A 23,391-nucleotide genomic window follows, 5' to 3' on the forward strand; every position below is an offset into this window, starting at 1 on the left:
TTGATGACAAGTCCGCCGTGTCAACTTAATAAGGTGAAAATGTGTCAGTGATCACGAGATGTTCCACTTTCTTTAAAAGCTGTAACATACTAGTTTTTCCTCTTTGCAGTTTGGTGTTGGGATTGATGGTGTATACAGTGAATTTAACAGAGCTTCTTTGCTTATAGAAACAATGTGGATGAGTGCCATAAAGCCAAATCTATGCGCTAAAAGACATTACACACATTACACAGTCATTTGGTAACATAATATCATTTAGTGGAGCATTTAAAAGAAGATCTCCAATTTCGGATCCATTTTCTGATAATTTGCCTCCTAAATTCAGAATTTTTATTTATCTATATTAGATTTTTACATCTGTATTTATTATTTTATTTACTCGTCCTTATTAGAACAAATTTTACACAAAAAGACAAGTTAAGTATTTTTTATGGCCCTGAATCAAAAATTATAATACAAACAATATGTACAGTCTAAGGACACCCTCTGTTTGAGGAAAAGCTCCACCCATGAAAAAAAAAAAATAGAAAAAAAGGCATATATGTACTTTTTGTGTATATGTTCCTCATGATATCAACATTATTAGCTATATACTTCCCTGTACTCTGTAGAAGAATTTTTTATTTACTGGTGTTGCTTTTTTGTTTGTTTTTTTTTTTAAATCAAAGCATCTACACCAGTAAATCTTTGTGGAATTGAACTGGACTGAGACAAAACATGACTTCCTGCGGTCAGACTCAGGCTGAAAGAGCTGCTTTGTGTCGATAACAGACAGACCAACAAACTGTTCTTTGAATTGTTTTGGAGTTGGGGCAGGCCTAATGCACAAACGACACTATGTCAACTCATAAAGCCTGATTTATAAAGGAGAGAAAGGCGTCACTCTCTGCCCACTCCTTCCTCCTGGCATTTAGGATTCACGAGAAAGCTACAAGGAGGCAGTGTCACCGGGCCCCTGCAAGAGTGAGGACAGCAGTATGCAGTAAGTCAATACAGTTTTATCATTTGAATAATTTCTTATGTGGATTGAAGGAGTAAATGATTTGATCTATACAAAAATCAACAGCTAATCTTTAAATATACTAAAGTCATGTGGGTATCCATTCCATATTGGAGTTGTCTTAGTAAACCAAAGCTTTATGAATATTTCTTAATCTCTATAGTTGTCTGTAACCTTTCAACTTGCAAGATAAAACCTAAGACTCCTCAGTGTTGAAAAATTAAAGGCAGAAACATGAAGGGAAAAAAAAATCCTTTGTTACATGACTTGTATATGAGACAATTCAGCTGCTTTCTTTCCAAGGGTTAGATGAGAAGAACAACACCACTTTCATGTGTTTGGATTAAGTATGGTGGTTGGGCGGTTTAGCATAAAGACTGGAAGCAGATAGCATGAGTCTGTCCAATGGGAGGAAATGTGTCTGCAAACAAAGCTAAATCTAAAGCTCAAAAACTAACATTTACTCACATACAAGCCCAAATGTAAAAATTATAGATTGTGGTATAGACAGTAGCTGTTTCCCCTTGCTTCAGTCTTTGTGCTAAGCTAGGCTAACTGCTGTCCAGTTTCAGCTCCATGCAGACTTCGGTCGCCAACCCTTAAAGACTGGCTGGGAGACTCCCACAATTGGCTTAGTCCTGGCAAGTCAAATGAAAAGGGTCAAAGGCTCATTTCTCCATCATCCTGAAATGCCTCATGCCACAAAAGCCAATTACTGTGATTGGAAGCTAAGGAGGTCTCCACTAAAAAGAAGTATTTTTATGCATTTAATGAAAAGCTGTTGGAAAATGAGACCTTGGCTCCAGACTTTGGATTTGCAAAGTGGATAATTTTTTTTGTACCCTCTGAGCGTCAGTCTTTGTCTGTCAAGTTTGAGGGGACAAATGAATTCATCATTCTGCTAGCAAGAAGCACAAGGATAGGATATGGGCAACTAATGAAGACAAACACCCCAGTTCATTAGTACCACTCAGAGAGATACCACCTGCTGCCGCTTCATTGTCATCATTGCCATCCACATCTTCACAATCCTCCATTAGCTCATGATTTCCATCAAGCACAAATCAACCAAAGTGAAAAGGCAACTACAAAGTTATTATAGCATGTTTCACAAAACAAACACGACATAAAGTAAAAATTGATTTTAAAAAAAGCTCAGTCTGCTTACTGTTTGTATGTGCATCACTACATTGATGTGATGTTAGATGTGTTAATGACATGGGCTAGATTCCAACAAGAAATTTTGACTTGAATGACCATTTCATTAAACTTTACCATCTCCAAGGTCACGTGTTCTGAGTTCTGAGTACAATGAATTGCAGCATACTTCCCTTAACAGGAGCATATAGCTGCATATAGCCACCAGGACTATATCTGAGGTCTAATGTATAACCCCAAATTCTCTTTCAGTCGCAACTCTGGTTGACCACTGGGCTGTGTTGAATTTCTTTTGCCTCTGGGACAAGTGTCCATTATCTTTGTATGGTGTGGTGAGAGATGTACTGAATGGGTCTCCAAGCAGGTGGTAGTCAGTTCCTGATGTATCCTGGAGGTGGACATATAATGGGCAGTTCTGAAACAACACGGCTTTGTACATAAACCCCAGCCAACCATTGCATACTGAAGTTGAATCCTTGTCCTTTCATGTTTATGTTCCATGGAGTGTGGGTGCTGCGATGGGAATGTGTGTGCCATGGATGGCTACAACGCCTCCTTAAAAGCCAGTTTTGTCTTGAAAACCATTTGCAAGACTTGCGTGCTCATTTTCTCTGTGCTATCATATGTATTTATTCCTCAGTCCACACATGACCTTGCAAATATCCAAGAAAACATAATGAAGAGTTCATTTTGGCTTTTAAAACTGGTCTCTCTTGGTTTGCCAGCAACCGAATGGAGCACAGCAATCTATTGGGGCTGCCAGAGGTTAAATTTAACAAGAAAGGACTAGATTTCTGATAAGAGAACATGGGAACAGTACATTATGCATTCATTTACTGAAGAAGTGTCTACATCCCTATGATACTGTAAAATGAGCAAGTTTTGTTATAATTGGTGTTGTATACACACTGACGTTCATACTGCTATATTCATCATTGGAATTTTAGGTAAGTAAATATCTAACATCAGAATAAATTTACAAGACTAAATACTTTGCATATGTTGATTTGCCTGCATGGCAGCCTCACTGCATTTCTCTTTGCATATGTATATGCTGATCAAAGCTGTGTAACATGATCCTCTGGTGTCCACTCAGACTGGAATCTTCAGTGTTGGTGCAGAAAAACTAACCAAAAAGCAAAAGGAGAGTTTCAGTATCTTTTTAGCAAGTCCATCTAGCATTGTATTCTTCTCTATCCACATTAGTGAACTAAGCACAGATAGTTTCTCCTCCACCTGCATCACCGTTGGGCTCTTCAACTCAGGGTTTATCTTTTGTGTGGATCCTCCTCCAGATAGTAAACAAGAATATAAACTGGAAGTACTTCCTGAGTGAATCTCTCAAATTGGTTATAAATTGGAAAGCCCCATTTACTTGCATATTCAAACTGAACTCTAGAGCAAAGCACTGGTGTCAGATGAGTTTTTGACCGGAAAGGAATTTGCCTGACACTCTTCACATTGAAATGTATGGGGATCAAATTCATCAAATCAAAAAATCAGTTTCACTGCACCATAAGAACACATAACAGATATTCCTGTGGGTGCAGGAATATCTGTTATGTTTATTATAACAATTGCTGTTACCCCCAAAAGCATTTTTATTGGTGGCATGTGCTGTTGGAATCCAGGAATTTGAACCTGCTCTTCCACCACAATGCTTTAATGTTGCTAATGCAGTCTCCAGTCTTCACCTTTCAAAAAGGCCCCAACAAGTCAAGCATGGTTTGACTTTGACTCCCAGGGGTTTGGAGGTCAGAGACAGGTTGGCTGAACAGCTGGTGGGGGTCACATGCCATGATCATGCTTGGTATGTCATGCCTGTGTGGATCAAACATGTAATAACTGAAACCCCAGAGAGCAAGATCGCGCATGTTATTGTAGTGTGATTCCCATTATATAAGCTCCAGCAGTCACACGCACTGCCAACTGCTCACATACAGCAGGATTGTGTAAAAGTTTAGCATGAGCCTGAGCATGTTATATTCATTTTCAGCTTGAACATACTCAGACTGTGAATATGATGTCTTGCAGGGATTGGGTAAGAACTAAGGATTTACTATGAAACTTATTTGACATGAATGTGAGTGATAGATTTATGAATATCTATGGAGTGCAGTCACGAGCCATAAATCATCAGTGACTGTCTAATGAGATAATTTATTCAATGCTGTTACAGTATTTCAATAATATTTCCATCCAAGATGAAAACAATGTCAATATGCTGAGCTTATTATCTAAAAATGTCTGATAGCTTCAAGCTGAAAATGATGAGTATGATTACAGCCTGAGAGTTCACTATTAACCCTGCAGGATCATGTCCTCACATGCAACCTGCACTACACCAGCCAGCACCATATGTTTGGTTTCACATCTTTGTATGTATTCAGCCAGTATGTATTCAAGATATAACCTGGAACATATTGTAAATGAACAGCTTATAAATCATGATTGGCTGTGGAGATAATTCACTGCTGGCGCCATTTTTCATTGGTCTTTACATTCAAGATTTTAAAGTTGGCAACAACAATCTGAACGTTAGGATGCTGATTGCTTGATATCCACCCTCAGGCTAAAACTGATAATTTAATTACAAGATGGTCTGTAGGAAAATATCTAGCTTTTAGTTAATTACACCACTGTGGTCACCATCCAGTCACTAGCTTGTTTGGTGTTGGGTAAGTAGCATACTGCCAGAGATATTTTCTTTGAAATAGCTGCCTGCTGCATCTGGAAACAATGGTGCTGATAGGTCTGACACTGAAACAAAGCTGCAAAGTTCTCATTAGTGCTGTCATTACCCTTAATTCCAGAGCATGAATGAATGAATAACAAATTAACGTTCATCAGGTGGACACAAATACAACTCGGAATTAATGGCAATGTTATTCTATAGACTTGTAGGACATCAAATCTTAAAATCTCTTGGGACAATGTCAGTCCAACAAAGAATTACCATGTTAGCTCAGTCACTGTGAGTGTTTAGCCTGCCGTTGTTAGCATTTAGCTCGAACTAGTTCTGTGCCCCTGAGACTAATATTAATTGGCTAAATTATTACTTGACACTTGATCATTAATACAAGACGGTGAGATAGATCTTGTTTCTCATGCAGGTGCAAAACTGATGGGAATATCAGTTATTTCATCTGCAACTTTTAATAGCAGCCATCATGTGAAGTTTGATCCACCAGCCTTCCTGGGTTTTGGTTCTTCCAGGTTGAGTAACACCATTACAATACCTCCACATAAGGAGTTTTGATCTTTTTTGACTTTTGGCTGGGGCTGAAAATAAGGCAGATTTCTCATTAATTTCTGGATGACACAAATTTTTAAAGCAATAATTCTCAAATAGTTTGTAACCTGGATGTACGTGGAGGCGCCCTTATAGAACAGTTTTTGGCTGTTCTTCCTCTTCCTCGTCAGTTTCTTCTTCTCTTACTCTCAGGGTGCAGCCTGGAGTTACGTCCTTCTGAAGACGTGTTGCCATGACTGAACTTCTGCTCCTCATTAAGTGTTGATGGTGCTCTCCCGTTGAGGAGTCGTCCGTAGGGACCAATAAAAGTCGTGATAGGAGGCAGGGCCTTGTTGACATGTCAAACTGCTTCTCTTTTGACTGCATGAGGACGCACGGATGGATTTGGCTTGATGATGAACCTCTGGAGATATGGCTGGTTTGTATCATTTTTACATTGTTCTGTTTGTCGTTATCATCACCAGACCTTCACTTCTCTGTCATGCCATATCTCATCATGCACAGTTGATGATTTGTTAATTTTATTGGCTGATGCTGAGTAGTGATCCAATACCAAAAGAAAATTTGAAAATAATAGCTAAACACTGCTAACCCTGTATGGATGTTATGCTATAAATGGGCTTGAAGTTACACAAGTCACTTTGCCATTTAAGGATTGTGGTCACAAAAATCTGTGAATTTCCATTCAGGTGAATTGAACTTTCAAATCCAAGTGGGTGTGTACAAGCTAGTTTTGAGCAGAAAAAAGTGGAATCTACACCAAATTGCCTGTATTAAGATCATATGCCAACAAAAATCTGCCATATGCTGTTGGCTAATTTGCTGATGCGAGTTTATATATGTGATGTAATGTGAGAGGAGCTGCCACATGCTAAGCACCACATTCAGACTGCACGAATCATAATTGATTGCTGATGTTTTCTCCTACAAGTTTCGGATGCTGGCAGAGATTAAGCAAAACCATTAAACCTGAAAACCTTCTGCTTGCTGTGACTGTCGCTCTCTCATGGAGGATGAAAGAAAGTAAACACAGTGACAGGCAGGAGTCACCTGTTTGGGACTGAGATACTTAACACTTAATGTCAGTTAATACCAAAATACTCATAGACTACAAAGTGCAAAGAGTCACCAGAGACAGAGAGACAACAGACGGAAGTAGAAAGGATTCCGTGTTTTGTCCAGTCAATGACTGTTTAAGCTGATGTACCTGAATGCACCCACACCTGCTAGGGGAATTGCCCACCCAGCAGAGCACAGGGGTGATTATCATTAGTTACTATCAGAGGAACACGCTGTCGTTTTATTTCAGAGCCAGACTTCCTCGGGCCTCTCTGGAGTTCCTGATATAGGCGTAGCAGTTAATGAGGGAAATACCCAAAGTTAAACCGAGCATGGGAGTCTGAGAGGGGAGAGTGGGGGAGGGAGGAGCGGAGAGGCTGGAACGTGAGAGAAAAAGTAGCAAGAGAAAAGACAGAGATGACGAGAGGAGGGCAGAGTGGTGAGTTTTTCTCGGAGGACGGAGTGGTGTGTTTTGCTGTGGCTGTGTGGGTCTCTGGCATGATGATTTGGGACAGAAAATAAAAATCACATTGCCAGGGATTACTACACTGCCATGGTGTCTGCTACCGCGGCTTGTGGAGCTGGAGGAGGATACATACCGTCTTTTGATGTAAGGAGAGCATCACACTTTCTTCTACCTGCTCTGGTTTTATTCACCTTTGAAGGAGTGGAGTTTTTTCGAAGCTGCCAGTCTGTGGATTACTCTGAAAGAGCAGCTCTTCTGAGGCAAGATCAGCGGATTAGTGTGTTTGTGTTGTGATGTGAGAACCTGCTGTGTCTGATCAGGTGCAGAGCTTAGTCGACTGCTGAACAGGGAGTCTTAGCAGTTTGTTCACAGTGGCTAAGTTCTTCACTTGTACAGAGATGATGGGGATGTATGGCAAAAAATCTGTAGTTCATTATTTTCTTGAGATAGTCTTGTCAATAAGGGCATATTGCAAATGATTTTAAAGTAAACTAATCACATCAGAATATTCTGTGCTCGACTGTAAAAAGTGAGGATGTGGGAATTTTTCTTTACTTTTCTCTTGCAAAATGATTTGTGTTTACATTCCTGTCTTTGAAGGATAGGGACGACAACCAACTGCAGTTATGTTACAGACAACAATTAAGAGAAGCCAAAAGCAATGACAAATATATGTCATTAATTAATATTGTCTATGTATCCAAATCCTGACATAGCTTCTTCCTTTGTGCCATAGGACTCCATTGTTGGCTACAACTATTAAAACCACATGAGCCATGCTGTTGCACTGGGTGACATGTTCCTTTCTTACCATGAGTACACACACTGTAGTTTGTTTTGACTCAATCCCACATGCATCCTGCTGCTGCATATACTCAAATGTGTATTAATCCGCAGCTGAAAATAGTCCCCAACAAATGTACTATTTACATTCTGGAAAGTTTTGAAGTTTCTTGGGATTTTTTTGATAATAAGAATAATACAGAAAAACACCAGCTTTGTCCTTTATTTGGATCTCACTTCCATATAATGTCCTCTATATTAAACAATAGCAATGATCTGAGATTATACCCCTCGAAGGCTCTAAAAGTCTTGTGGTTGTTTTGAAATACAGAATGTAGGCCAACTGGGGAGCTTCAGCAGGGCCTGGGTTCAGCATTGTCTAAAATATCCTTCTTTAACAGAGAATAAAAAACCTATGTTTTTGAGGATCTGTAATTAAAATACTTCATTACAACAGTCCTTTGTATCATAAGGTTTAACATTAATTACAAAGACACACCTGGCATGTTCTGGGTTGTTGTGCAACACATTTGTGTTCTCACAATGCACAATGAACAGTTGAGCATAACTGATGATCATATAATGAGGCTCTTTTCTACCTTCTGTCTGCATTTTTTGCCCTTGGGGAGGTGGAGAATGTGCACCTACATGTATATCACATGTTATCACAGGTTTTGTAACTTCTCTCCCTTTGTTGAGCAGAATGTTTAATTGCCAGTTGAACTTCACTCCAAGAAATTAATCTAAGCTTCTTCAACAGTAAGAAAATTATTTTCAATGAAAAATTATATTTGCTTTTCATTAGCTTTGATGTCAACAGATAAGATACTATCATAGTATAAAAAATGCATCATTGAAAAATATGAAGATGATTTGTTACTTGCAAGTAATTAGAATAAAGGAGATGTGTTTTGCTTGGAAATTGAAAATTCCTGCCATGTTTTATTTAACGTGCAGATCTATACACTTTCCTCCCCAGCTTTGAACGGAACCACCAGAGAACCACATGTGGAGTCTCTTGACCACGGTCTTGAAACATCTGGCCTCCCTCTTGTGCCTTCTGAGCTGACGGCAGTTCGATCAAACACACTGGCTCAGTTCAGCAGGAACAGGAGTCTAGTCAACACACAACACTGTGTTGTGAAGCAAATGGTCTGTGATGACATCTTGGGAAGTTTCCTGAATCTCAGTCTGCCATTGTATCAGACATTAGGTGGCAGATAATCTTTTTTTCTGCAATTTCTAAAAGTTTGTTGAGGGTTCACTGCCCTCTAGTGGTTAGCGCCAGTAAGTACAACATCTGTACTGTTGATAGTTGCATTACGGGACGTTCTCTATATCCGTGGCTGTTCATACCAGCTTCAAGTCAAACATGCACTGTCCATATCATTTACCAAAACAACGCAATCAGAAACGGTCTGACAAATGAAAAAAAAGAACAACAAACAAAATGAATTTCTTTATTAATTAATTAAAGAATTAATTTGACCAATTAATAAATGATCACAATTAATAGATAGAAAAGTGATTTGATGTGGAGCTGAACATTATTTGGTTAAAACAGAAGTTGAAAAAGACTGTAGAAGAGAGTATGAGGAAATTGCTCGGCTGTTTTTTTCTTTCCAAAAGATTCGGAGGAAAACAAATTTTAGCGTGTAATAGACAAAAAATAATCTATAAAAAGATATGTTTTTTGTTTTGAATTTTTTATGACCACTTCACGTCCTCTAGAGGGCAGATGTCTTTCTGAGAAACGTGTGCCGTAAATCACAAGAAGAAGAAGGAAGAGTGACAGGCTGTTTCTTGCTCAGCGGGGGGAGAGACTTCCATGTAACAGTAAGCTACTATGACAAAGTAAACAAAACAGTTTCATTACTCACGAGCATGTTCAGCCTCAAGACTTTTGAGAGTCACTTATCTACTACAATGGAGACTCTGGTGAAGACGGCAGTGACCGGGCTCAGCACGCTTCTTGACAAGTACTCGGCTAAAGCTATGGCCGCTCAACAGCGCTCTGCTCCGGCTACAGTCGCGTCTGTCAAGAGCGAAGAGGAGGAGAGCGACGTGACCCCCCCGGACAGGAGACGGCAGTGTAATGAAGCTATAACGGTAACGCACCAACGAGGAAACACATGTTTATTCACTTCACAGAGCACAGACCTTAACATATATCGGACTTAAGTGAAAGTAATAATACCACGGTGCAGAAATAGTACTCTGTTAAAGTAAAAGTCATGCGTTTCAAATCAAGTACCAAAAGTAAAATTATTAATGGAGAATATTTCAGAATGAACATTCTGTTATTCGACAGCAACCAAATATTAAAATATAAAATATTACATTGTAATGTATTTGTTCATTAGCTGATGGAGTAAATATATTTGTTTATATATATTCCACCCCTGCAATCACTGCAGTGTGTGCTTGCGGGATGTGTGTTATCAAACTGATGAAGTTTCTTGTGTTTTTATATTTTCATGTGTTCTCCTAAGCTGCAGTGTGTTGCAGCTGTTGCCCACCTTACAGGTAGCCGATCAGGCGGTTTTATATTCCTATGTTTGATATGAAACGCTGTTAAAAGCTACACTGCCTGTGAGTCTTTTCGCCGGTTGCCATGGAGAGGACTTTTTGATGTTGGTTTGGTGTTGTTCGGCACATATGAGCTCACTACAGAGTCGTAACCCGACGACGGTGAAAGTTTAGGGCAAAAGAAAACCTTTGCTCAAAGTAAAAAAGTCTTTTATCCTTAATAAAGTTTGCAAAAGCTTATTTGTTGATTGTCTATATTATTTTTTTTAGTCACTCAACAAATTGTTAATTGACCAATTGTTTAGCCACCATGTTTAACTAACTACCTTCACAGAACCAGTTTGCATCCCTCATGGAGGCCTGGGCCAACGCTGCAGAAGGGAAGATACTGATGATGTTGAAAGTGTCCGTTTGTGAAAGTGAGGAGGGATCTGCTGCAGAGCCGAGGGCCGAGCTGAGCGAGAAGACCAAACAGACAAGCATAACGCCGAAAGACGGCCGAGTGACCGCGTCCAAAAAACGTAAGTCGGTTGACAGCTTGAGGGGAGGCTTTTCGTGCTTAGACACTGGCTTTCTTTGGTACATTAAACACGTTTCTGCATGACCGTTGTGTTAAACTACAGAATCAGCATGCAGGAGCTCTCATCAGAAGAAAAAGAAAATAGAGGGAAGGCTTGAAACAGTAACAAGAAAGGACCTTATACATTACCAAGGTATTTAGCCAGCTGATATGGTTCCTTCATTGATATCCATGTACAATACCAACCAAACATTTCAGGTCTCTCACTTTCTCAGATTTATAAAAGCTTCTTAGTAACAACCTCTCTCAAAACAAATGTTCACATTTATTTTATATATTCACCTTTATAATGATGGTAATAACGATGTCACTTTGTAAAACATAGTAATCTCTATCTATTTTTGGTTTTATTTTTAATATCACAGTCATCATCAATGCTAGTTTATTTCAACATCCCTAATTTCAAGTCCGGGATGAAAAAATGCTGTTTTGCTGAGTTGCATACATGTCCCCTGATTAGCCTTTGGTTTTGTTTCAGCTGATGCAGCCACACATGAGAGTAACTCTGGGTCCCCACGTGAACCTGAGGCTACATTAGCAGAGCCCATCTCAGATGTGGCCTCTGATGGAAGCAGGGAAGATGTTGTCCAAGAGGATGCTGACAATTCACCTACCACATTCAAGATGAAAAAGAAGAAGACCACAGGGCCTTTCAAATGTCCCTCTTGTGACAGATCATTTGCTCTGAAATGTTTGATGGACAGACACTACCTGACTCACTCCAAACCTCACCTTTGCTCCGAGTGTGGCAAACGTTTTGCAGGACTGCGGGGGCTCATTGCGCATTCAAGACGTCACACCGGGGAGAAGCTTTACAAATGTTCAGACTGTGGGGCAGAGTTTGCTTACAAGTCTACCTTGGGCAGACACATGCGTCGACACAGCCTGAAGAAACCCCTCACCCACATGTGCAGGCTGTGCGAGAATCAGTTCACTGGGCTGTTGGCGCTTCAGCGGCACAGGTGTGGCGCCTTAAAAAAGACGTTTGTCTGCTCTCTTTGCCCGGAGACATTTGAGTGCAGACAGAAATTGGCCGATCACGAGAATCTACATTCAGGGGACAGAGATTTTGTTTGCGAAATGTGCGGGGAGAGTTTTTTCTCGTCCTCGTCTTTGGCTACTCACCGGGTGACTCACATACAAAAAGAAAACTGCTGCGATGTGCTTGGCCTTGGGTGCAGTGACTTGAGCGTTCTCAAAAATCACTTGAGCAAACACACTGGAGAAAAACTTTTCTCGTGCGAGGTTTGCGGTAAAGGCTGTAGTCACCAGAGCGCTCTGAAGCACCACATGCTGACCCACACGGGAGAGCGGCCATATATCTGTGAGACCTGTGGCAAGCGTTGTGGCCATGCCAGCGCGCTTCAGAACCACATGAGGATCCACACTGGGAAGAAACCCGGGCAGCAGCCGGTCTGCAACGTGTGCGGCAAAAAATTCCGCCGCATGGTCAATCTCAAATATCACATGAGCATCCACACGGGGGTGAAGCCTTACACCTGCAGTCAGTGTGATAAAAAGTTCAGCAACCCCAGCAATCTCAAGTTACACACGATGATTCACTCAGGGGAGAAGATGTATGGCTGCAACATCTGCGGCAGGAGGTTCACGCAGTCCAGCAGCCTTAAGCTGCACAGGCGGATCCACACGGGAGAAAGGCCGTATCAGTGCGTGGTCTGTGGGAAAGGATTCATGTACAGCAGCGAGTTCAAGAAACATCAGAGGAGCCACCTGCCAGGTGGAGATGGACCGCCTGAAAAAACTGCAGTGAAAGTCTAAAACATTTGACTGCCGTTCGGTCACTTCCTGCACGTTTACATACAGTCTACAGTCTGGGCAATGTTACAATAAATACTGTGAGATGATATAAAGATTTTCCAATCCTGTTGGTACAGAGTTGTCAGTCCTTTATGGATCCCTGACTGTGTGAGACCATGGCAGGCTTTGTTGCAAGTATAAAAGAATGACCAAAAACAATCAAACTTTTGCTCGTTTGTTTTTACCTTTTAGCACGTTCTGCTACAGAACATGAAATGTTTGACATGTTCAAGCGCTGTTTCTCCTGACAAAAGAATCTGACAATGGTTTGTACAGTCGTTTAGAAGTTAAACTGCCTTCAGAATGTTAATAAAGTACCCACTGGGGCTTGCCAAAGGTTTTTAAATGCCTTTAAAGTCTTAACCCCTGCTGTCATCATATTATTGTCGTCTTTCTTAAAGCAATGTTCGCCTTTAGTTAATTGTTTGGGGGGGGGGGGGTTGCATTAAGTTTTTACTGGAATCACACAAATTACTTACATGTGGGTAATTTCCTTTATTATTAAACAAAGGAAGTAGGTGGGGGTAAATGAGGTCGACAAAGAAAGAAAACCTAAGCTAATTAACTCTAAATTGTGCCTGAGACCTTGTAGAAGGGTACTGAGCGGACGGTGGCTTCGAGCAACATTGGGATTTTGGCAGGAACATCACTCACAAATACAGGCCAGTTTCTTGAAGTTTTATGAGGCACAGGAGCTAAATTTATACTGGGTGGATTTTCCCATGATGTAAATAATCTAATTAAGATAGAAGCTCAAAGAGTATGTGACCAACACTGCACTGAGATACAGGGCAAATCACATGAGGAAACAGTTTTCCATTATGTTATCCACTTAGTCCCTCACTGTGTAGTGTACAGTACTACACCTGGTTTGAAATACATTCAAGAAGTATTCACTGGTTACAGTGTCCACAGTCTCCAGATTTCCTCCAAAATGTTGCAATTTAGTCAAAACCTCTTGGTGAGGAAAGCATAAATAGCATTAAATTTTGAGTATTATAACAGTGAGCCTGTTCTTGACCAAAGGTGATAAAATCCACCTGTCTCTAAAACTCAACTCTTAAAAATCACTTACTATCATGTTCTATCTTTTGTTTAATCCATGAGGCTTAAGTCTTTCAAAGTCACCACCCCTTGCACAAAACCCCTTGTTGCGTTGTGGTAAAATTCAGCACTACACCCTGTAAAACCACTAACCTTAATTTTTCTACACAAACAGCATATAGTGTGTTAATTAGTGAGCTTTAGATATTCTGGTAGGCAGATATTTCTGCCTGCTTCCAGTCCTTATGCTAAGCTAAACTAATTGTCTCCTGGCTCCAGCCCCATATGGAACAGACAGACAGACAGACAGACAGCAGTACCCCTCTAATTTGACAGTGCATTTCATTTGGTTGCCTGTTGCTATGACTTAGCACACGGGACCAACTCTAACGTGCATAAAGCTTAAAAACATTAGCCCTGTCTGTGAAGAGATGGGTACATTTTTAAAAATATATAATGATTGTTTAACAACGAAGAAAATCCTATGATCCCACACTCATAGTTCTGATTTATCTTTGATATTTTTCATACAATACAAAACTGATGACATCCATCCAAACCCACGATGATTTGAATCAAATCCTCTAGAAGGACACACAAAAGACACAAGTCAGTAAGTAAGGGATAGTGTTCAATGAGGTGTCCGTTATCAGGAATGGTCAAATTGAAATTCTTTAAAAGTCGTGTTCTGCAAAATCCTCCACTAGGTGGGGCTGCAGGACCAGTGTAGGCCTACATGGAACTGGCCGGTTAATGCAACAGGATGGTACCACAGAGATATACGTTATCAGCAGTTGTGTATACTGACAGCCATCCTTTATTTTGACTTTATTTACACAAAATATCCTATTGAGAAAAGTATAAAACTGACTGCAGCAGAACTTATTTTCACGAGGATGTGACCTTTCTAGGATCTGATGTTGCTCTTTTTATCCAACAGTTTGAAAGGGAGAGTTGTTGCTTCTGTTTGATTTTACAGGTGTTTCTTACGCTTGTTTCATCGATTCATCCAGTTGTAATATCGGAAAGATGTGACAGAAAAAAAGTCCTGTTTTCCTGTTTTTAAAAATCACAATAAAAGGAAAACAGGACAAAGTAAATGGACAAAAGCTGTGCAAATAATCTTAAAAATCGATAAAAATAATCACCTACAAAAAAATAACATTTTGTAAACTTTGAAACTGGATTAGATGTGTGATTAGTTATTAACTGTCTCACTCCAAAAAGTTGTTGCATGAAGAAATACAGTTAGTTGGTTTTTTATTTAGTTTATTACTAGAACTGTTAGAAAATAATCATATACTGACAGGATAGCAAATAAAAACAGACAGGCTCAGATTAGCTTGTTGCAAAAACCTGCTGGGATTGTAATCACCTGCCAACACCAAATGGCAGTCAAACAAAGAGCCATATATTCCCCTCAGGAGTTGGTGGAGACCAATAACAGAGCTAATAGGTGCATCTGCCAGGTGACCAAATACCTGACTTGAAAAGGTGCTGTACTGTATGTTATGTTCACGGCTTTATTATCGCTGCCTCCATGTGCCATGTGCATCAAATAGCAGGTTTAAATGGCGGAAAACTTTTGGTGTCTTAACTATAACTTGGTTGTCGTTATTATACTTTAGCACAGATATATTTAGAATTCAGTGTTCTGAGAGGACACCCTCATGCTCACCATCCATCCATCCATCCATTTTCTGTGCTGCTTTATCCATCAGGGTCGCGGGGGAGCTGGAGCCTATCCCAGCTGACTACGGGCGAGAGGCGGGGTACACCCTGGACTGGTCGCCAATCAGTCGCAGGGCCAACACACAAAGACAAACAACCACACACTCTCACACTCACACCTAGGGGCAATTTAGAGCAGCCAATTAACCTAATGTGCATCTTTTTGGTATTATGGGAGGAAGCCGGAGTACCCGGAGAAAACCCACGCAGGGATTCGAACCTGGGACCCTCTTGCTATGAGGCGACAGTGCTAACCACCGGCCCTCATGCTCACCATGTGCCAAAAATAATTTCTCAGGCTTTCTTAGACTTCTGTGTTTATGTGCTCATAGAGCATGTGTCTGAGAGATTTCACTGCTGACTGACTTCCTGCTGGTGACCCACACAAATAAATTGCATGAAAACAATATACAGATTTTATTGGATTGGACTGAATTTTATTGGATCAAACTGAGATAACACAGAAGACTTAGACTTTCAGAGGTGTTTTGGTCATAATTTTATAATCAAGACGTGAGGTAAAGTCTTTTCCGGCAAGTGTGTGCATTGTGATCCTGCAATACCAAACGTGGCCACTACACCAAAATCACCTCCCAGCCCAAGCACTGCCCCTTGATCCCTATAATTGATCATAGTGCGCCATTGATTTGTTGGCCTACAGACAGAAGTGATTGCCTCACTTCATTTCAGAAACAGCAGTAGTATTGATACGTTCAGGTGAACCTGCTGCTGCCTGCTGACTGACCTCCAGCAACTTTCATCTGTGGTCCACTGTGGCTCCCTGTGTGTCGTCTAACTGTGATTAATGGAAGACAGTTTCAGGGGTCACTACCCTGACGTTGAGCTGGAGCCGTGTGGTTACAGCCGTGTCGCTGAATGCAGAGTGATAAACTGTAAGGACAGAGAACAGGCAATCAGCATGCAGAGGTGCTCTCCTCCTGATCGCTGGATCCAAGACCCAGATGTAGTCACACAGGTAATCATACCTTCGCCATCAGAGCTCCATGGAGACCTGCGTGTGTGGTGATCAGGGACATAAATGCTGCATCTCCTTTAAAACCTCTTTTAAAGACTCACTTAATGACTTCAGTTTCATATGTCATATATCAACTCTTGGTATTTGTGATTCCTTTATTATTTGACTATCCTGCTCATTTATCTGATGTATTTGTTTTACTGATTCAGTGCTTTGTTATATTGGAATCATGCATTTAATCGTGTGTGTGTGTACCCGTGTGTGTGTCTGTCTGCTGCTATACTTGCATGCCACTGGACCCATCAGTCTAATATTTTTTGTACCCATTTATATACGTTCAAGGACCTCTGAAGGTTGCAGTGATTCACGACTTTTGAAAACCTGTTTTATTGACTGTCTGCTTTTGCTTATTGCTATTGACTGCTGACTCCTCACTCCTCAAGTGATCAACAAAGGCTTCAGTTTGCTCACATACACACCTGGTGGAGATCTGCACCCTACTGAGTGCACTTCAGGATTTCATTTGTTACTGATTTGCACCACACTGGGTGACTGTGTTTTGAAAAGTGCTATAAAATGGATGGATGGATGGATGGACGGATAGACAAGTGGACATTTGTCTCGGGATCAGTGTATGTCACCTGACTGGACGTGAAAGTGTGAGTGTGTGAGAGCAGAATGTGATCAATCAGTTCTGAGGCCAGAGCTCACTGACATGATGACTCTGACCTTGGACAGACACCATTAATTAAACTCTCCTGAGCTCTTTATCACTCACGGCTCCCCCTCATGTGGACGGCCCATCAGTCAGCAGCAGCGGCCGACTGTCACCAATGAGCAGGACAATGCGAGTGCTTAGCGCGCTCACATCCCTGCATTATGCAACATTATGAGACGTATGTGGGTCGAATTGTAAACAGCAGGTCAGGTTCAGAGCTGAACTGGTGTCAGTGATGATGCAGACTCACAGCTCACACACACGTTAAATCAATGCTGAGTCTGCAGAAAGTGGGAAAGATAAATTGAAAAAAGTGTACAGTTTGTTGTCTGAAGTGCAGGTTTTTTCATACATGCGTTTTGGTCCTTACACTAAATAAATCCCAAGTTTTGAGTAAGCCTAAATATAAAAATTACAATGTACACAAGAACACCACTCAAATATTATAGAAAATCACTGAAATAGTGCTTTGATACATGATGGATATTTTTACTGTATACATACATACATATTCAAAGCACTTTCTTGATTTAAATGTAGCCTTGTACTTAAATATGCAATGTATTTTGGAGTGAAAATAAAAAAAAGAAAATAAACAATAGACGAGACAGGTCAGACTGGATCAGATACTGGATGAAGAGATATCCAGAATTACAGGACTTAAACAAGACAACAACCTGCTTTTAACTGAGTCCAGTGACGTTCCAAAGAGAAATGCTATTACCTCTGTATAGCTTAGGGCCTCCTAATCCCCTTCGACCCCTGGGCCAGGTACACCCATGCTCTAATTCATCCATGCATTTGTGGTGGTTAGCACTGGTGCCTCACAGCAAGGGGGTTCCAGGTTCAAATCCCAGTCTGGGCCCTTCTGTGTGGAGTTTGCATGTTCTTCCTGTGTGGGTTTTTTCCGGGTACTCTGGCTTCTTCCCACAATGTCAAAAATGCATGCACATTAGGTTCACAGGTTACTCTACAATGCCCCTAGATGTGAGCATGTAAAGAAGTAATACCCTGCTTTTTGCCTATCAGCTGGGATATGCTCCAGCACCCCCATGAAAATGGAGGGATGGATGGTAAGGTTTGTATTTGTTGACCTTTTAATGATATATATTTCAGTTTATATATGATATTATTATATTCCTGTCTCCTGCGTGTCCTCGTAGTGCCCACGTTTAAAACATACTCCTCACCTGTAAAATTACATATCATAACAATGCATACCTCAACTGTGAGTGGTCGTTTTGTTGAACAAAATGTGTGTATGTGTGTGTGTGTGTGTGTGCACTGCAGTAAAAACAATAAGCGAATGTTAGAGATGAAGTCATCCAGAATCAATGGTTTTATAGCAAATGTGCAGCGGCAGCAAATGATGCATTAATTTTTCCTGTGAGTCCTCTTGATGAAAGGAGGGTTCATTTTATTGACTGACAGGGAAAGGTCAGAGTGGGGGAATGGCACCCCCGGGCCTTTAAAGATGGAGTGATATTTTGTGTGAGGAAATCAAAACAAGGCCTCTTAAAGGAACCAATGGGGAACAGAGACCCAGCTGCACTATTGACAGAAGAAGAAGAAGAAATGAAGAAGCTCACTCAGAGATGAGAGCCACAGAGGGATCAAGTCTGACATTCTGACTGTCATTTAGCTGATTTCCCACTTGGTTCATAGTTTTTTCTACCTGTATGGGGACAGATATATCATGCAAGCAGGTGCAAAAACACTAATGATTGATGGATCATTACAGGTAAAGATTCTGCTGTTGTGTTTTTTAAAACAAAAAGAGCAGCAGATATGTAATGAGTGGGACATGACACAACCTAACTCCAGGAACAATAAAAATCATCAGAAATACAGGCATAATAAATACAGCACATCATAAGGACATGATTCATCAGCGTGGTGTAAAAGTAGCACACTACGTTCAGTACAGATCATTTCACACACTTCAAGCTTTTCACATGTCATTTAACACGTCCACACTTTCAAGTTTTGGACGTGCAGGAAAGGAAGTCAGGTGACATTTGTCATCTGACCTTCGTTTTCAAAGTCATGTGACCTGAGGATGCAGTTTGGTTATGGTCATAAAAACTGTTTAGGTTGGTAAGTAAGTAAGTTTACTTACATTACACACATGATGTAACATACATTATGTATCTGCCCTAAGCTAAAATCAGTAGCTTAAATAGGTGGTATGCCTCTGGAGCCATGCCTCTATCATGGCTAAAAACAAGAACATTTAGTACAGTACCACTGAATGACAACATTCTATTACATTAAGGCCAAGTACAAGACCTCAAATTACTTATTTGTTTGTTTCTTCATTCACTTGCTGTAGGCTATTAATTTTTACCCTCTAAATAAATACCCTCTGGAAATACTAACAACTAAACATTAAGTGTATCCACGTGTCTCATTTCTTCTTTGACGACAGCTTTTTCATGAGCAGTAACAGACTTGGAGAACTCCTGAAATGCTCCTGCATAATTTGTTTCTTATATTATCAGTCACCTTTTTTTCAGGTAGTAAGAAGGACAGCTTTATGATGCCCATATATTGAAATGTTTTCCAAGGGCCAAGGGCAGTCCGGTCTTTTGCCCATAAAAGTAAAAGTCTGAAAATCATACTTAGAGTTCCCTTACAATATTTCAGTGGCTGCTTTATAAAGCTGCCATAATAGACCTGTGATGTTCATGGTTGTTTCATTCATACATATTACATACGATTCTGAATACACCTGCAAAATTTGCATTCATTTCCATAAACAAACAGAAAATTAAAGCTGATTTGGATTTTTATCTTCAGCGAGCCTGCTTTACAAAAGCACTCTCTGAGGAGCAGAGGCTTGGAGAATTACTCTCATCTTCTAAAATCACTTCTTAAGACGTCTCTGCATTTATTTATCTCCACTGTTGTTAATAAAGTTCCTTTATTCTTACGGTAGTTATTTATTTCCTCAGTTTTGATTGTTCCGTTATCTCAGACTCAGCTAATAAAAATGTCTTTTATTAATCCAGCTGTCTGTCAGGTTGTCTTATTTCACTACATAAGTCATATCTCATGAAAACATATAAAGATATTTTTCACAGTCTGGGCTTTCTCTGGAATTTCTCCAAGTTCACACTTCTTTTCTTTCTGACTGCGTTCACAGCATGAAAGTGTAACTTGGTGTGTGTGAGCATCCCTGCACATGTGACTAATCAACCCGCCCTAATGGCACCATTAGAGTGTTTCATTGGGGCCCAAATAGGCTGAGGCCCACTCTTAATGGAGCCTGCGCAGCTTTCAACTGAGAGCACAGTCCGGTGGCTGGAGAAGGACATTTCGCTCTAGCAATAATAAGGCATAACAAGATCTGCAAAGTGTTCAGATGGTAAAATCGATACTATAGTGAAATGTTGCCATGGACACGTGGAAGCTAGTGAAGGAGAGTGGAGAGGCACCGCTGATCCGGAATATTAAGGATTATTGAGGTTGAGTGTTGCATGGTTTTTATCTTCAGTGATGGAACAAGAAAAGTGGCTGACCTGAAAGTGCAAAGAGAATTCATAAATACCTGGTCTCATCAGAAGAAAAAGAACAAAGCGTGGCAAAGCGTCAGTAAGTGATAAGCTCAGTTAAGAGTGTTTTGGCACTTTATTTTTTGGCTCATAACTCCTGATTACTTGAAGTTGTCCTGGATGCCTTGGTCAGAAATGAATCTATCATTAGAAGCCACACTCGCTGTCATTTGAATGGACTTTCTGTATTAGTAGGTGTGATCACCTCCTTTTTAATAGTGGTTGTTCATTTAGCACCATGCTGCCACTTCTTATGTTCTTTGTCTTGTCTTTATTTGGGTCTCTTACAGGTCGACAGCATTTAGGATAGGATCTAATTATCCTAGGGTCTGTTCATTAGGCAAGAGTTGCCCAGGGCAGCGTAAACTGACAGGAAGACGCATCTATGCGAGTTTAAAATGTTCCGTATCTGGGGGCTTTGTGGATCTACCTCATAAATGTGTAAGGACAAGAGGAAAAAGGTTCAGCACTTGATTTCCAGGTTCTGAGATCAATCACAGTCTGCCACACACACACACACACACGCACACACACAGACACACACACATACACATACACACAGGTGTCCATTGCTTGTTTTGCCTTAGTTCTTTTGCTTCCCTTTCCTTCCAAACACACCTTAATAATTACAAAGAGGATTTAACTATTATTCAGAAATCATAGCCAACATCAGCCAATGATCACAGACTCAGTGAGTTCTCAATATTTTCTATTATCAAAACAACACACATCTTTTTCAACCTTACAGTGTCGATAGACAATTGAGGTGCTGGTATGCTTCAAGGGAATCACCTCTAAAGGCAAAAGTGCTTATGCCTATTTGAAATGGCCAGACTCAAGGACAGAGCACAAAGCTTCATCCCACTGCCTCCCCAGAACTGTCAACAAGAATTCAATACATTTGGCTCTTCAAAGGCTCAGATGGATAATTCATACAAAAGGAGATAATGGCGAATGCTTTCAGGTGGTCTCTTCTCCAAGTCATTCACTGCATTGCACTTTGGTGTCCCTAATGGGGGTTTAAGATGCTTTGAGACATTCCAACAAATACTTCATCTGAAGCATATTGAGTTTTTTTGCAGTTTGATTTTGCATGAACATAGAAACACCAGCTGATGATAACCATGAATGTTTTTCATCACATGGCGGCCATATAGGTAGACGTACTGCTGTATGTCTTACCCTAACGGTGTATGGGTGCTAGCAGAGAATTACATCTGTATCTCTGTTCCTTTTATAAAAGGTTTTACATGAACAGACACACAGGGGAAGTTGTCCTCACAGCTCTCAGACATAAACAAGACCTATATTAATGTAGAGAGATTAATACTGTTGACTCATCTGATGAAGGATAATGAAGAAGCTGCTTCTGTCTGTCAGTCTTACTGTTGACCAGCTTTAGAGGTGAAAGAGAGTCACAGAGTGTTATTTTCTCTTTTTTTTCCTGCTTAGAATGTCAGGTACTTGGCTAATGAGAAAAGCGTGGATGTTGGGGCCTGAACTCTTTCTACCCGTCTCCAAGGAAACAATTAAGACTCTCTCTTCATGGACAACCATAACCTCCACCTTCAGCATGCAGGAAAGCTCTCTATTTCTTCTCTCCATATCAGGTATTAGGGAGGTTTCTGTGAGTCAGAAAATGATGCCATTATTATTATTCAGTACACGTTTTTGTTGTCTTTGTTGATAGTATTCAAACTTTGCTCAGTAATATTCTGATTTTGATTCCGATGAGGAAAAATAAATGAAATAGAAATGGAATATAATACATATAATTATGTTTTCATTAGTGTCTAATCACCTGAAACTAAGAATATTTCTATTTTTATTACCATAACATGGTCCTTTTAATAATTACAGAAGGGCTGGGAGAACTAGATACCACATGCAAGCAATCCAATGAGAGTTGGCTGGCTGGTGCATACTACAAAAAGTTTTCTCTTTTCTTTTAGTTTTCAGTTTACTTCCTGGCCATGTACCATGGTATCCAGGTCTAAATGTTACATTTATGATCCTCTTCCATGGAGTCCACTACAATGCACTGCAATGCTTCTACAGGAGCCCAGAATGGACAAAACTAAACGCTGGCAATAGAGAGGAACTTTCAAGTTTTTCACATTTTTTGCAGCCACCACAGGGAGGGTGAGATGAGGGGTGTTTGCAAGAACACCACGAGTTTTTCCTACAAACTGGACCTTCAAGACAAGACTGTTGCGTGTTGTGTGTTTTCTAAATACCCATTACTTGAGTGATACATTGTTTTTCTTCTAACTATCTTACTGTCGGGATTATATGGTTGAAAAATGTAAATTAGACTGGGTTTGTATATGGGCATGAAGCTCTGGAATGTGGTATATGGACTGCATTCATCAGCTGAAGCAGCTAATTGAGAAGGAAACTAAGATGAGATTGCTTTATTTTCTCACAGACGATGTTAGGTGAGGTCAAGGCTGAATGGACATGAAACTCTCCTACTGAAACCGTCAGTATAGAAGGTTAACAACTGACAGAAAATGTGTGATTCTTTGTCGAGAGTCAAAAGAGGATAAGTCTATCTGAACCAAAGCTTCAGGAGAAAAGTTAACATGCAAGTCTGGATAACACATCCAATTACAGACCTTCTGTGTAAGAAGGCTAACAGTTACACTTTGCAGAAACCTGATTAAACCTTCAGAAGTTTATCAGTTTACTTTCAAACTCTGGGTAAATGTTTGACGAATTC

General features: G+C 40.3%; 1 protein-coding gene across 1 annotated transcript; it reads left to right on the plus strand.

The window, feature by feature from the left end:
- The first annotated feature begins 9,444 nt into the window (after positions 1–9,444).
- On the plus strand, positions 9,445–13,009 carry LOC124051435 (zinc finger protein 883-like). Its single transcript, XM_046374808.1, has 4 exons — positions 9,445–9,828; positions 10,583–10,769; positions 10,872–10,961; positions 11,307–13,009. The coding sequence occupies exons 1-4, from the start codon at positions 9,604–9,606 to the stop codon at positions 12,605–12,607; spliced, it is 1,803 nt and encodes a 600-aa protein (XP_046230764.1). The 5' UTR covers positions 9,445–9,603; the 3' UTR covers positions 12,608–13,009.
- Positions 13,010–23,391: the final 10,382 nt, after the last annotated feature.

Source organism: Scatophagus argus, chromosome 20 (assembly GCF_020382885.2).
Source record: "Scatophagus argus isolate fScaArg1 chromosome 20, fScaArg1.pri, whole genome shotgun sequence".
Taxonomy (NCBI): domain Eukaryota; kingdom Metazoa; phylum Chordata; class Actinopteri; family Scatophagidae; genus Scatophagus; species Scatophagus argus.